Here is a 13,635-nt window from a genome sequence, read left to right on the forward strand (position 1 = left end):
GGGGTGACTAAAATGTTCTGAAATTAGTGGTGATGGTTGCACAACTTTGTGACCATATTAAAAACTAATGCTGACTGATTGTACACTTTAAAAAGGTGAATGTGTCCTGGCTGATGTGGCTCAGCTGGGTGAGTGGTCCCATGCACCAAGAGGCTGAGATTCAATTCTCAATCAAGGCCTATGCCCAAGTTGCAGGCTTGATCCCTGGTAGAGGGTGTGCAGGAGGCAGCCAATCAGTGTTTCTCTCTCATATGAATATTACTCTCTCTTTCCCTCTCCCTTTCTCTCTCTCTAAAATCAATAAAAACTTACTTTACAAAACAAAAAAGGTGAATGTCAGGACTTGAATTATACCTCAATTAAAATAAAAATTTTAAATGAACTAAAAAATTAAGAGAAAATGTATAGCAAATCTTTTTTTCCAACTCATGTTACATGCCCATCTTGAGGGTCTGCTCCATGTCAGACTTATTACTCAGAGATTCAGGTTAAGGGAGACTCTACCAACTAGAACACTTGGGAGGTTAAGGAAACATGGAAAATTGCACAGCCGAACTCAAAGGCTTCAGATTTTGGGATATATACTTCCCTTTCACTCACAATTCATAGACAAAGTAAGTCACTTGGCCAAGTTTAAATTCAATGGGATAGAGAAGTACTCTTGTCATGTATCCAGAATGAAGAGAATTAGAAGCATTTGATCAATAGTATTATGACTAGTACATTTATCAGTGAGTTCTTAACTTGGCTCAAAACTACAGCAGACCAAGGGAAAACTATAGTCAGGATTCTTACCCTCGAGAAGCTCAGTGTGGCAAAGGTGACATCATGCTTGATAACTAAATATATGCCAAAGTGCTAAACTAAGGACTATAGTAGCAATACAAATAAATACAGAAGCAAAAAGGAGAAGGTGATTAATTAAGCCTATCAGGAATAGTGAAGTTAAAAGTTGGGCAAACCCTAACAGACAAGTAGAATGTCCCCTCTTCGAAGAGGGAAGGGAGGAAAAGTAGAGGCAAAAGAAACCACTGTTTCCAGTGGCTATTCCATGCAAACAGCCTGTCTTGGCACATGCTTCAGACTTTGCTAAAATTTCTCAAACAAGCAGCACCTGGCCTCAGCAAGCCAAATACCTCTTGTAAATGGGCCCAGTCCCGGCACTAGTGGCAGTTGGCCTCCGTTTGCAGCTTGATCTCTCCTTAGCACCTCAGAGCCAAGCACAAGCAGCAGCCATCTGGAGATCACTTTGTAGCTCATGCCAGGTGGATCCTACAGATGACCTTGGCCTGAACCTACCAGGAAGCCCCAGAACCAGCACAACTGATGGATAGCTTCAGACCACCTTCCAACCTCCTCCACAAGGGACACACTCAAAGGGTGGACGCAACAGGAAACAGAGCCCCAGTGAAGCTCCATGGTTTTGACCCCTGCACAGCTAATCCTCCATGGTGGTTATAGTCAGTCCTGGTAGCCAATCTAGCCCAAGTGAAAAGCCCTCCCACTGAGATGCCAACAGCAATCAAGGCTTAACTTCAACAGGACAGTATACATAGCGTACAGGGGGATGGGGGAGGTAGGGGACTTGGAGTGCCCAGCTCAGGTGACTGGGGAGGCTGTGCTACTTACTAGACCCTATAGGACAACTACTATATAAAGCCACACTACCAAGCACAAGAGACATAGCAAGTCTACCTAATACATAGAAACAAACCCAGGGAGTCAGCCAAAATAAGGAAACAAAGCAACATGTCCCAAATGAAAAAATAAAACAAAACTCCAGGGGGATAAAACTAAACAAAATGTAAACAAGCAATCTACTAGATGCAAAGTTCAAAAACACTGGTTATAAGGATGGTCAAAGAACTTCGTAAGAACTGCAATAAAGATAGGAAACATAAAAAAGGAAATAGAACACAAAAAGAACCAGTCAGAAATAAAGAATACACTAACTGAAATAAAAAATACATTACAAAGAATCAACAGTGGATCAAATCAGAGATTTGGAAGGAAACAGAAAACACCCAATAAGGATAACAAAAAGAAAAAAATAATCCAAAAAAGTAGACAGTGTAAGGAGCCTCTGGGACAACTTCAAGCATACCAATATTTGCATAATGGGGATGCAGGAAGGAAAAGAGAACAAGACACTGAAAACTTATGTGAAAAAATCATGATGAAAAACTCCCCTAACCTGGTGAAGGAAATGCACATACAAGTACAGGAAGCACAGAAAATCCCAAACAAGATAAACCAAAGAGGCCCAACCCAAGAAACATCATAATTATAATGCCAAAAGTTAACAACAAAGAGAGAATCTTAAAAGCAGCAAGAGAAAAGCAGTTATCTACAAGAGAGCTCCCATAAGACTGACAGCTGATATCTAAACAGAAACTTTGCAGGACAGAAGGGATTGGCACAAAATATTCCAAGGGATGAAAAGCAAAGACCTACAACCAAGATTACCCAGTAAAGCTATCCTTTAAAATCGAAGGACAGATAAAGAGCTTCCCAGACAAGAAAAAACTAAAGGAGTTCATCACCACCAAACCAGTATTACAAGAAATTTTAAAGGGTCTTCTTTAAGAAGATGAAGAAAGAATATAAAAAATATGAGTAATAAAATGGCAATAAATACATATCTATCAAGAATTACTTTAAATGCAAATAGGCGAAATGTTCCAATCAAAAAAACCTATGGAGGCTGAATGGATAACAAACAAGACCTTCACATATGCTGTCTACAAGAGACTCACTTCAAAAGAGATGGGAAAAGATATTTCATGAAAATGGAAACAAAAAAAGCTGGGGTAGCAATACTTAGGCCAAAATAGATCTAAAAAACAAATTAAATGAACAAGCATAACAGAAACAGGGTCACAAAGAGAGAACATTTTGACAGTTGCCAGAGAGGAGGGGGTTGGGGATGATGGGTGAAAAGGGTGAAGGCATTAAGAAGTACAAATTGGTAATTACAGAATAGTTATGAGGATGTAAAGCACAGCACAGAGAATATAGTCAATAATCTTAAGAGGTAATATGCAAATAGACCATCACGCCCTCACAAGATGGCTGCCTACAACCAGGCCAGCAAGGGGGTTAGTGAGGGACGACCTAACAACTGAACAAGCAGGCTGCGTGGGGCGACCAGGCCAGCAGGGGGGTTAGTGAGGGGGCAACCAGGCCGGCAGGGGGGGCAGTAAGGGGTGACCAGGCCAGCGAGGGAGGGGGGGGGGGCGCGATCAGGCAGGCACACAGAGGCAGTGAGGGGCAATCAGGCCAGCAGCAGGGGGCAGTTAGGGGCGATCAGGTCGGCATGCAGAGGCAGTGAGGGGCAATCAGGCCAGCGGGGGGGGGGGGGGGCAATTAGGGGTGTCCAGGCAGGCAGGCAGGCGAGCAATTAGGAGCCAGTGGTCCAGGATTGTGAGAGGAATGTCGGACATCCCCCAAGGGGTCCAGGATTGGAGAGGGTGCAGGCTGGGCTGAGGGGAACCCCCCCTTCCCGTGCACGAATTTCATGCACCGGGCCTCTAATATTGTAATAACTATGTATGGTGTCAGATCAGTACTAGATTTATAAGGGTGATCACTTCTTAAGTTATATAATGTCTATTCCCTAGGTTGTATGCCTGAAACTAATATAATAGTATATGTCAACTGTAACTGAAAAATATAAAATTATTTAAAGTAAAAAAGAATTACAGTGGGGCCTTGACTTACGAGTATCCTAACTAACAAGTTTTTTGAGATACCAGCGGTCTCTCAGCCGATTTTTTGCATTGAGTTGACAGAGTAATTTGAGTTAACGAACTCCTTAACGAGCTCGGTCCAGGAACGAATTAAACTCGTAAGTCAAGGCTCCACTGTAGTAGGTAAACCTTTCAAAGCTATAATGTACAGATCAGGGGTTTCATCTGCAATTTATATACAATACCTAGGTACTAAATATATTTGTTAAATGAATAAAGATCTTGTATTTAGTGGCAAAAAGATGAAGAAAACACTTTACACTAACAACAGGAAAAGTATATATTTGGCTATGATAAACAATGCTCTGGCTATAATTTAAAAAAAAAAAAAAAAAAAAAGAAAGCTACTTAGTACAACAGTTTGGGCTAAATAAGACTAAGATAATTCAGCACACAGGTAAGTAAAGAATAATATCTAAGCCCAGAGCACAGCCCAGCACTTTCTAGAAACTGTCGCTATTTTAGAATTGCTGGAGTACTTCCCAACTGTGGTGTAGACCCATAATTTATTGCTGAGTGACTTTCCTATACATCATGTTACTTCTACTCCAGAACTAAAATGTGATCTGGCCCTGGCATAAAAATAGTACTTGACCTTCAGGCACTGGAAACCTTACTTAGGCAGAGAGGGATGTTGGGGGGATCAAGAGGCCAAGTGTTTTCTTAAGCAGAGTATTTCCTACAACTTGCCCCAGATTTTACAGCCAGGATGATGTTTGTCTAAAGAGGGTTTATCAACAAAATTCTGACTTCAGTTGTTCATAATTAGCAAATTTTAGAAACTGGTAGGCAAATCACTCTTCAAAGATAATTTTTTGAAAGTTTCAGAAAAAAATTAACATATACACATTTATATTATAAATGCCACCAAATACCAAAGTGCACCGGAAAAAAAATAAGGTTTTAAATAAATATTCACATGGTAATAAATGAATCAGTTAAAGTCTGAAATACATTCAATCTAAAAAATTTCCACAATTTATGTCAAAATTTTTAAATAATAATCTATTACAAAATTAGCTCCTTTGGTCAATATCCACCTAGAAAGTGTTTATAAATTTATCTCATACTCAAATTAACAAGCCTCTGGAGGTATATTATACAGGCTAATTGCAACCAGTCAGAAAATCCCAAGGAAGCAGAAAGCAATACAATCAGTTCTTTACCTGCAGCTCCTTTGAGACTCTCTCTAAGTGATTAGTTATCTTCTTAATCAGATCACTATACATCTGTTCTGAGTGCTGCTGGCATACACATTTATACACACAACTGTGGGGGAAACAAAACAGAAAAACCAGGTTAATGATGAAGCATGTAATTCAGCCTAAGGTTAAAGCATACTCTGAATATACAGCCACTGGTCAAATAACCAATTCAGGCCTAAAAACAGTGACCAATCACAACTTTTAAATAAAAAATTTACCCTGCTCCAATCAGTGTTCAGATGGGAGAGGTATTACCACCAGCAACAAATAAATCTTTTATGAGTACTCTACTACACATTTTATCAATACTAGATAATCTAATACTTGGTGATAATCTAAGAGTCTGACTATGGTAACTACTTATAGACCAGCTTCTCTCTCATTTTAATGAATCTCAAAATAAGGAAGAGAGAGTGATAATGGGTAGAAAGTTTCTAACTCACAAAAACATGTGCAATGTAACCTCTTTGTGCCTCACTTGTGTGGAACAACCCAGTTGTCACTTCCTCCTCTTGTGACTGGGTTGATCTCATACCCACCCCAGTTCCTCACTAATTTGCTGCTTCCATTTACCAGGAGCTGGGAAACAAAATAACCAGAGAGTTAGAACTGTGTGTCAATAAACATGGACAGATTAAGCTAAAGTCTCCCTGTGAGACTAAACATATATATTTTTGCTGACCTCCATCATTTCTGCATTATATATGGCACAGATGGCAGGCTGAGATGGAGTTAACTCTATCTTGATTTGAAAACCAAGTCTGAAGCAAAAAGTATAAATCAAACCTTCAATCCACATGTGTGTAACATATAAATAACTTAGAGCCTCATCTTATATATTATATATATTATATGCATACATACTATCATAATCAAGTTGCCAAGAACCTCAATACACCCTCTCAAACCCAGGCGAATTAAATCCCGACTTACCTGTATATCTGTTCATAGGATATGGGGATATAGTCACCAGGACTCTGGGTTAAAAGCTGATCTATGGCACCATCCAATTTTGGCCAATATGTGCTCTTATAATCTTCAATAGTTATAACATTCATTACTAAAAGTAAAAAGTAAAATAAATATTACTATTACCACATGTAAAGTAAACAGGAACTATAGCAATTTTGTATCCTCAGTCAAATTCCTTTTAGATTTCACACTGACACTTTATCACCTAAATACAACTCAATTACTATCCCATTTCAAAAAAACAAAACAAAACAAAAAACACCAAAACAGCCTGGTCAGGGATTCTAAGCAACCATTAATGATGATTTTAAGAGAAATTACTATGAATTTGTCCATCTTTAAAAATAAAAACAAAACAAGCAAATATCACTGGTTTCCCTTCCTGGTTTCTGTAAGCTTCCGTTATCAGTGTAGCCACTCAAACTTGCACTGACCTTCAAATACCCATTTGTCAATGATGTAAAAAGATATCCTATCCGTGAACCACAATAAGGTTATGGAACACCCCTGGGAAAATCTACCTAAGCATGACTATGAAAATTAAAGTCCAAATTTTACAGTAATGCCCGGTCAGCTTGGCTCAGTGGTTGAGTTTTGACCTATGAACCAGGAGGTCCTGGTTCAATTCCCAGTCAGGGTATGTGCCTGGGTTGTAAACTCGATCCCCAGTGGGGGGCGTGCAGGAGGCAGCTGATGATCAATGATTCTTTCTCATCATTGATGTTCTATCTCTCTCCCTCTCCCTTCCTATCTGAAGTCAATAAAATCATTTTTTAAAATGCTATAGTAACAAAAGAAGTTACTGAAAACCTGCAGAGACTTACTAATGCCTCCTAGACATTGCTATAACTCTGGTGGGCTCTTGCTACCTTACACCCTGGATAAGCCCAACAGAAAAAAGCATCGATGAACTATAGAGCCTTACACTGGGGCTTACCTCATTCCCAGTGGCTAGCTTACTCCTTCACTCCACGTTTAATAAAGCATTTTTCACAGTGTCCTAACAACTTTGATATCCATGGTGACAGCTATTTCACAACAATGAAATGAAGCTAGTGTTAAAAAGAACTAGCCAAAGCCTCTAAGACAGTGGTTCTCAACCTGTGGGTCGCAACCCCTTTGGGATAGAATGACCCTTTCACAGGGGTCGCCTAAGACCATCGGAAAACACATATATAATTACATATTATTTCTGTGATTAATCACTATGCTTTAATTATGTTCAATTTATAACAATGAAGTTGGGGGTCACCACAACATGAGGAACTGTATTAAAGGGTCGAGGCATTAGGAAGGTTGAGAACCACTGCTCTAAGACATCTTATGTCTTGTGAACTACCTCAGAAGATCGGAGCAAACAACTACTACATCCAGTATTTTATTGTTTTACCAGAAACTGGGGCGCTCAGGGGTTGACTTCCCCAAGGGTTCGTGGCTAATTACTGGCTGAGAGACCAGGGAAAACAAAGCCTTGACCTAGCTTCTTTCTATCACATCAATGATTTCTAAATATTAGTCACTGAGGTTCAAGATGCTTCTCACCCATTATTCTCCAACTCCAACCTATCTAAATATTCAAATCAGAAGTATCTGCTCAGTTGAGATGACACAGGTGTAAACCACACTAACTGCATGCAGGTCTGCCATAGTTTTAAAATTCTGTGATTTCCTGCAAGATTTAAAAACAAATCATCTTTCCATGGCATTAAGACCAGGAAGTTTAACTGTGAAGCAGCAGCGTAAGGCAGGTGTGCTGAGGCAGAAACGCCAGGAAGTGCACTGACAGGTGTCCTGCAGGCCTCCGAGCAGTTCAGGACCTGAGGACAGGATACAGCGAGTGTGGATTCAAGGCAGAGCTGGTGGGTGAGAGGTAAAGATTGACTGGAAGACTAAACAGTAAAAAAGAGAAGTACTGTTAGTGCAAAAACTGAAAGATAAAAGCTTCAGACTCTAAGATTCATAGTAAATGTGTGTGTGTGGGGGGGGGGTGTCGGGGCGGGGGGGGGGGTGTCATAGGGCTTGTGGATTTTAAGTCAACAATAACATTAGAAATGCTCAAATATCTAACCCTGCTCTTCTCTTTAATTCTAGAATGCCATCAGCCAGAAGAAATATACTTTTTTTCCTGCTCCACCTATCCACCCCATCCTTCTCCCTTCGAATGGAAGATCCTTCTTTATGGAAACGGAACAATCCCAGAGAAAAGACATTAACATACTATTTGGCACTTCCTGCACAAAATAGCAGTTCTGCAGAGAAGCCCACACTTATACTTGAAAAGGCCCCCCTCAAACACAGAACTGCCAATTAGCCCTTTTCACTTTTAAATATGAATAGAGCTAAAGATCATCAAGATTTGCAAAATCTCAGACAGGAGAGAGCAAAACAAACAAAAATTGATATGATGAAAACAAAGATAATTAAGAAAATAAAACTCTCTCAGAACAAAGCGAAAACTAATGAACAAACTTAGAGAATCAAAACAGGAAATCAACATTTGACTAACAGTATCAATTCCAGAGAAAAGGGAAAATAGAGAAAATGTAAAGGGAGAAAAATATTGACAAATATAAGAAAATATCCCAGAAATGTTCAAGGAAAAAAAAGTCACATGGCATCTGAACTCTCCATTCTAATACTGCAAGCTTAAAGTCAATGAAGCAACACTAAAAAAGTCCAAGGAAGAAAGATTTTCAGTTAAGAAGTCTATACACATACTGTCAATCAAGTGTGAAAAGCAGCACTTTTATATATACAAACTTATCCACACACACATTTTCTCAGAAGATATGTTCTGAATACAACACACACATACAACAGAACACACCAATAAAAAAGAAGACATCAAGTAACTATTTGGGAAGTCCCTGAGAAGCAACTGTGCAGAGACCCTAAAGAATAAATAGGAACAGGAAGACTAACAGCTTCACAAGCAGACAAGAAAAAATACTGATTAACTGAGCATTGTGAAAACACCAGTGACAGATATATGGTGAATCTGAGGAAGCTGTTGCAACGTTTTTAAGATGAGTTTAACAAAAATCATGGAAGTATAAATAAGGCAACTAATACCAAAATTCTTTCTATGTGAAAGAATGTGTAATCTGAGTATACTCCTGGCCCTTGAGTGACTATTTACATAGTCATAATGTAAATATGGTCTATTGACTGAACCAAAAATTGTGTTATTAACTGAAGAGATGAAGTATGTGAGAACTAAATCCTCACCTTAATGGGAAGTCAATAGGTAATATAAAAGTGATAAATTAAAGAATAACAATATTAACACATTAAAATGAGTGGATAAATATCAAAAGAAACATCTAAATGCATTGAGTAAAAAGTCCAGGAATGAAAGAGGCAGGGGAGGGAACCACTGATTTTAATTATGTGTCTTTTCACAGTTTGAGTTTTCAAATTACAAACTTGTAATAAGAGCAAAGTTTTGGTTTAAGTCCAAAGAGTTTGCTGAATCTTAAATCCTCAGAAATGGAAAAATAAATCTAATGAAATTAAATTTTCTTCTTAGTATTTCCAATATTCTGAAGCACAGAATGAGAAAGCTCAGATTGACTGATTGCCTACTAATCCTCACTACCTTAATGGTCCATAGACATCTTTTAAAAAGAGACAGACACACACACACACACACAGACCTACCTATACTCCTCCCACATTCAGGTCAAAGGTAGTGCCAGCTTCCAGTCATCCAAACCCTCAATCTTAAGTCTTCATCCTCCCTCCTTGACCCATAAATTTTGTAGAGTCTAGTCCCCATATAGTTCCAAAATCTGAAACAACCTCTTCCAATGCTGTATGTCAAGCATGTCAAACTCGCAGCCCACAGGCTGCATGTGGCCCACAATGAATATTTTTGCAGCCCAGTCAATATAATGGTATGTAAGAAATGTTTTAATAAAAATCAATTTTTACAATATTCTGTTATACACAACTAGAGGCTCGGTGCACGAAATTCATGCACGGGGGGGGGGGGGGGGGAGGGAATCCCTCAGCCCAGCCTGCACCCTCTCCAATCCAGGGCCCCTGGGGGGATGTCTGACAGCCTCTCGCAATCCTGGACCGCTGGCTCCTAATCACTCGCCTGCCTGCCTTATCACCCCTAACCACCTCTGTCTACCTGATCACCCTTAACCATCTCTGCCTGCCTGCCTGATTGCCCCTAACTGCTCCCCTGCTGGCCTGATCGCACCTAACCACCTCTGCCTCGCCCCACACCCGGGACTCAGGATTCCCTCCTCCGGCCAGTCACAAGCAGCCAGGACCCAAGCCGGCTTCACTCGGGCCGGTCACAGCTGCAGGGGACTGTAGGCGGGGGGGGCTTCACCCAGGCCACAGGCACTGGCGCCTGGGACCGCGGGGCATGCGGCTTGTCCGTCTCCGGGGCCACAGGCACAGGTGCAGCCACTGGCGCCCAGAACCGCAGGGCGGGCGGTTTGCCCCTCTCCCGGGCCGCAGCCTAGCTGGTCCCCATTCCCCTCTCGTGAGCTCATTTGTGCCTGGCTGGTCCCCATTCCTCTCTCCCCAGTGTTGAGTGTCTGAGCCGTTAAGGCGTTACGGTGTGAGGGTGTGATGACTATTTGCATACTAGCTCTTTATTATATAGGAGGATTATTAATAACAAACTACAACATTCACTAATGACTGATTACTATAATCGTGTTGCATTCATTTCCCTTATGCGCCTTATGCACAGGCGCACTATTTCTCTCCACTAATACTAGCAGCGAATATTTTAGCAGGCAATTGCCATGTCATTAGTTTGTACTGACTTGTTTGGTGTGCACAACAGGAAATATTTCACTTTCAGAGAACAAGAAAAATAGGTTTATTTGTGTTATGCTTATTAATTTGTGCAGTTATTCAGTGTCTGGTAAGTTAATGTTCAAGAAAATATATTAATTTTTATTAAAATGTTCTGTTATTTTATGTTAACGATTACTCATTTATTTCAGCCCTTTGTATTCAGCATGTCTCTATCGAAATAAACCTACGTTTCTATGAAAATTGAAGCTTTTGTTTTTTTGCGGCCCACATAAACTTAAACCTTGTTTATTTGGCCCATGTTAGCCTTTGAGTTTGACATGTTTGCTGTATGTGTTCAAGCCTTCATCTCTTGTCTAGACGATAATAATTACAACCCACTAACTAGTCTTTAGGTCTCCAATCTCTCTCCTTTCTCATCTAAACTAACACACTAAGACAAATTTCACTAGGTTGACTCCCTTGACATCCTTCAGTGGCTCCTACAGAAGAAAATCCTACCTCTAACATGGATCTTAAGCACAGCCTGCTTCCTCTGCAAGAAAGTCTCTTCAAGTCATCCTCAATTCTCCTGACAAACTTCTATTCATTTTTATAAATGTTCTGTTTCCTCTATGCTACCATATACATACATAACTTTACCATTTAATTATAATTACCTGTCCATCATCTCCTACACTAAACTGTGTCTCCATTCATCACCAGAGGCTATTCTGTTACCTTGGCATACAGAATAAATATTTGTTGAGTAAAATGCCATTCAGATGTCTAGACAGCACACCTGCAACTACAAATTACATATCTCTGTAAGTCTATCTACAGAGGTTAATAGCCAAATGTCCACAAAAGTGTAAGAAAAATTAAAGTCCAGCTTGCCCTGTCAAGACATATTACAGAAGGCTATCAACAGTATTTTTTTATATAACACTTAACAGTTTAAAATGTGATTACAATGGTCTACAACTTATAGGGTGACAGTTTAAAGGGGAAGTAAACAGCATTCATTCTCTTTAGGGATTTGAGACTGGCACTTACATAAACGTTACAATGTCTTTCTCTTACAGTTTCATCAATGCCACTTTGTGTAATACATATCAAAAAAATGGCAAGACAAGATCCCCAGTAAGATTCCAGAATGCAGCCAGTCGATCAATAGCATCGGGATGCTTGCTGCAGCACAACTTCCACTAACCCGGAAGGCAAGATGCCGAATAACCACCACAGATGCTGCAAACAGTGTGTATTTTAAGACCTGAATATATTAACTGATCCACTGTAAAACAATCTACCAATATGAAAACTGGCAGGGCCTGATCAAGTAAAGGGCAAATTTATTTATGATGTAATAAAAATCAGTTAATTTCATTCAATTCAACAGTCAATATTGAACACATTTTTGAACCACAAATTTAAAGAAATAATAATTTCACTGAGTTCAATTTAAAATACTGGAGAATAGAAATTTTTGGTGCACTGAGTTAATAATTCTCAAGAGATCACGGCATGGTATGATCGATCAATCAACTCAAGATCCTTCCTTCCTTCCCGCCCTTGCTCCCTCCATCCATCCATTCTTTGCCTTTTATCCTCATACCCTAGACCCTTGCCCCCACCCCCCAACACATTCAGACGAAACCATTCTATTCTGTTTCATGTTTGGACAATGAGCACATGTGACATTTGCAACATTTGAGCAGAAGCTGTAAAACCCATTGTGTTTCAGGCCACTCTTCTCTTTGCCTCTGCCAAGAATGACAGGACCCAGAAAAGAGCTGCTCTTCAGAATGAGATGACTTGTGAGGAGCCAGTCAACTGTCAGCCACTAACATGACATGAGCAAGAAATAAACCTTTGTTGTTGGGTACGCTCCTGAGATTTGGTGATTATCATCATAGAAAACTGACTAACACAGAATGGAAAGTTAAACTAAGTAATTACACCTGAGTGAGACTTGGAAGGTCCCGGCGAGGAAAGGATATACTGCAGCTGCCGCTGGCTCTGGAAAGTAAGGTTAGAGGTGTGAGAGTTTGTAGCTGCCAAACCCCAAGTTCCAGGTCTCGTCTCCAACTTCAGGGGTGAGTTAGGGCCATCAGTATAGGAAGGGACAAGTAACCCCCCTTAGATGTGCCCCCTCCTACCAAATAATAAACCTAAAATATATCCCTGAGGAAACTGTAGAGGAACCATCTTCCCAAGACTTGAAAGATACAGGGGTGGTGCCTGTATGGCATTCTGATTTCACCAGCCTATTTGGCCAGTGCAGAGGAGACAGATCTTGAAGGATGTATAGTGAATCCAATCAGGTGACTACAATTATAGCTGCCGTTCCAGGTATGATCTCTTTACAGAAACAAAACACAGTAACTGGCATCTAGTAAGCATCGACCAAACTAACATATGATTTTTTAAAAATCTATTCCAAAACAGACCACCAGAAGCTGTTTTCACCTAACAGCCCAAAAGTACACTTTCACCATCATAGCTCACAGCTACACCGACACTCCAGCGATCTTTTATGACCTAGTCCACAGTGACTCTGGCCAATTTTACACTTGTTCCTTTCGCATTTAGATCTTTAATTCATCCAGAGTTCATCCTGTTTGTGGTGGTAGGTTTGTTCTTCATGTAGTGAACCACTCTCCCCAACAACATCACTCCTTTCTCCAGTGACTTCCGACGACACCTTTAAGTTCTGAACATATATACACAGGAAGTCTCCACTGTTCCCCCAGTCCATTTTGTTGTTGTTGTTGTTTTGTTCTTACACTAGTTTTTATTGCTACAGCTTTGAAAGAGTATTTTAAATTCTGCTAGGCAAGTCCAATTAAAGCACACCTTTAAGACTGATTTAGCTATTCACAAGCTTTATCCTGCCTGCCATATAAATTTTAGATTTGGAGGACTGAGTTTGTCAGATAAACCAACTG

The 13,635-nt window shown here is 40.1% G+C and overlaps 1 protein-coding gene across 2 annotated transcripts in view; it reads right to left on the reverse strand.

Moving 5' to 3' along the window:
• CACUL1 (CDK2 associated cullin domain 1) overlaps positions 1–13,635 on the reverse strand; it is a gene marked incomplete at its 5' end in the record, with an annotated part of 43,039 nt that overhangs the window by 26,254 nt on the left and 3,150 nt on the right. For both annotated transcript variants that reach the window (XM_081104902.1, XM_081104901.1), the window contains 2 exons: positions 4,916–5,018; positions 5,888–6,014. In XM_081104902.1, coding sequence (XP_080961028.1) covers positions 4,916–5,018; positions 5,888–6,014 — 230 coding nt within the window. The remainder of the gene's footprint in view (positions 1–4,915; positions 5,019–5,887; positions 6,015–13,635) is intronic.

Source organism: Myotis nattereri, assembly GCF_964212035.1.
Source record: "Myotis nattereri genome assembly, chromosome: 13".
In the NCBI taxonomy this organism is placed as follows: domain Eukaryota; kingdom Metazoa; phylum Chordata; class Mammalia; order Chiroptera; family Vespertilionidae; genus Myotis; species Myotis nattereri.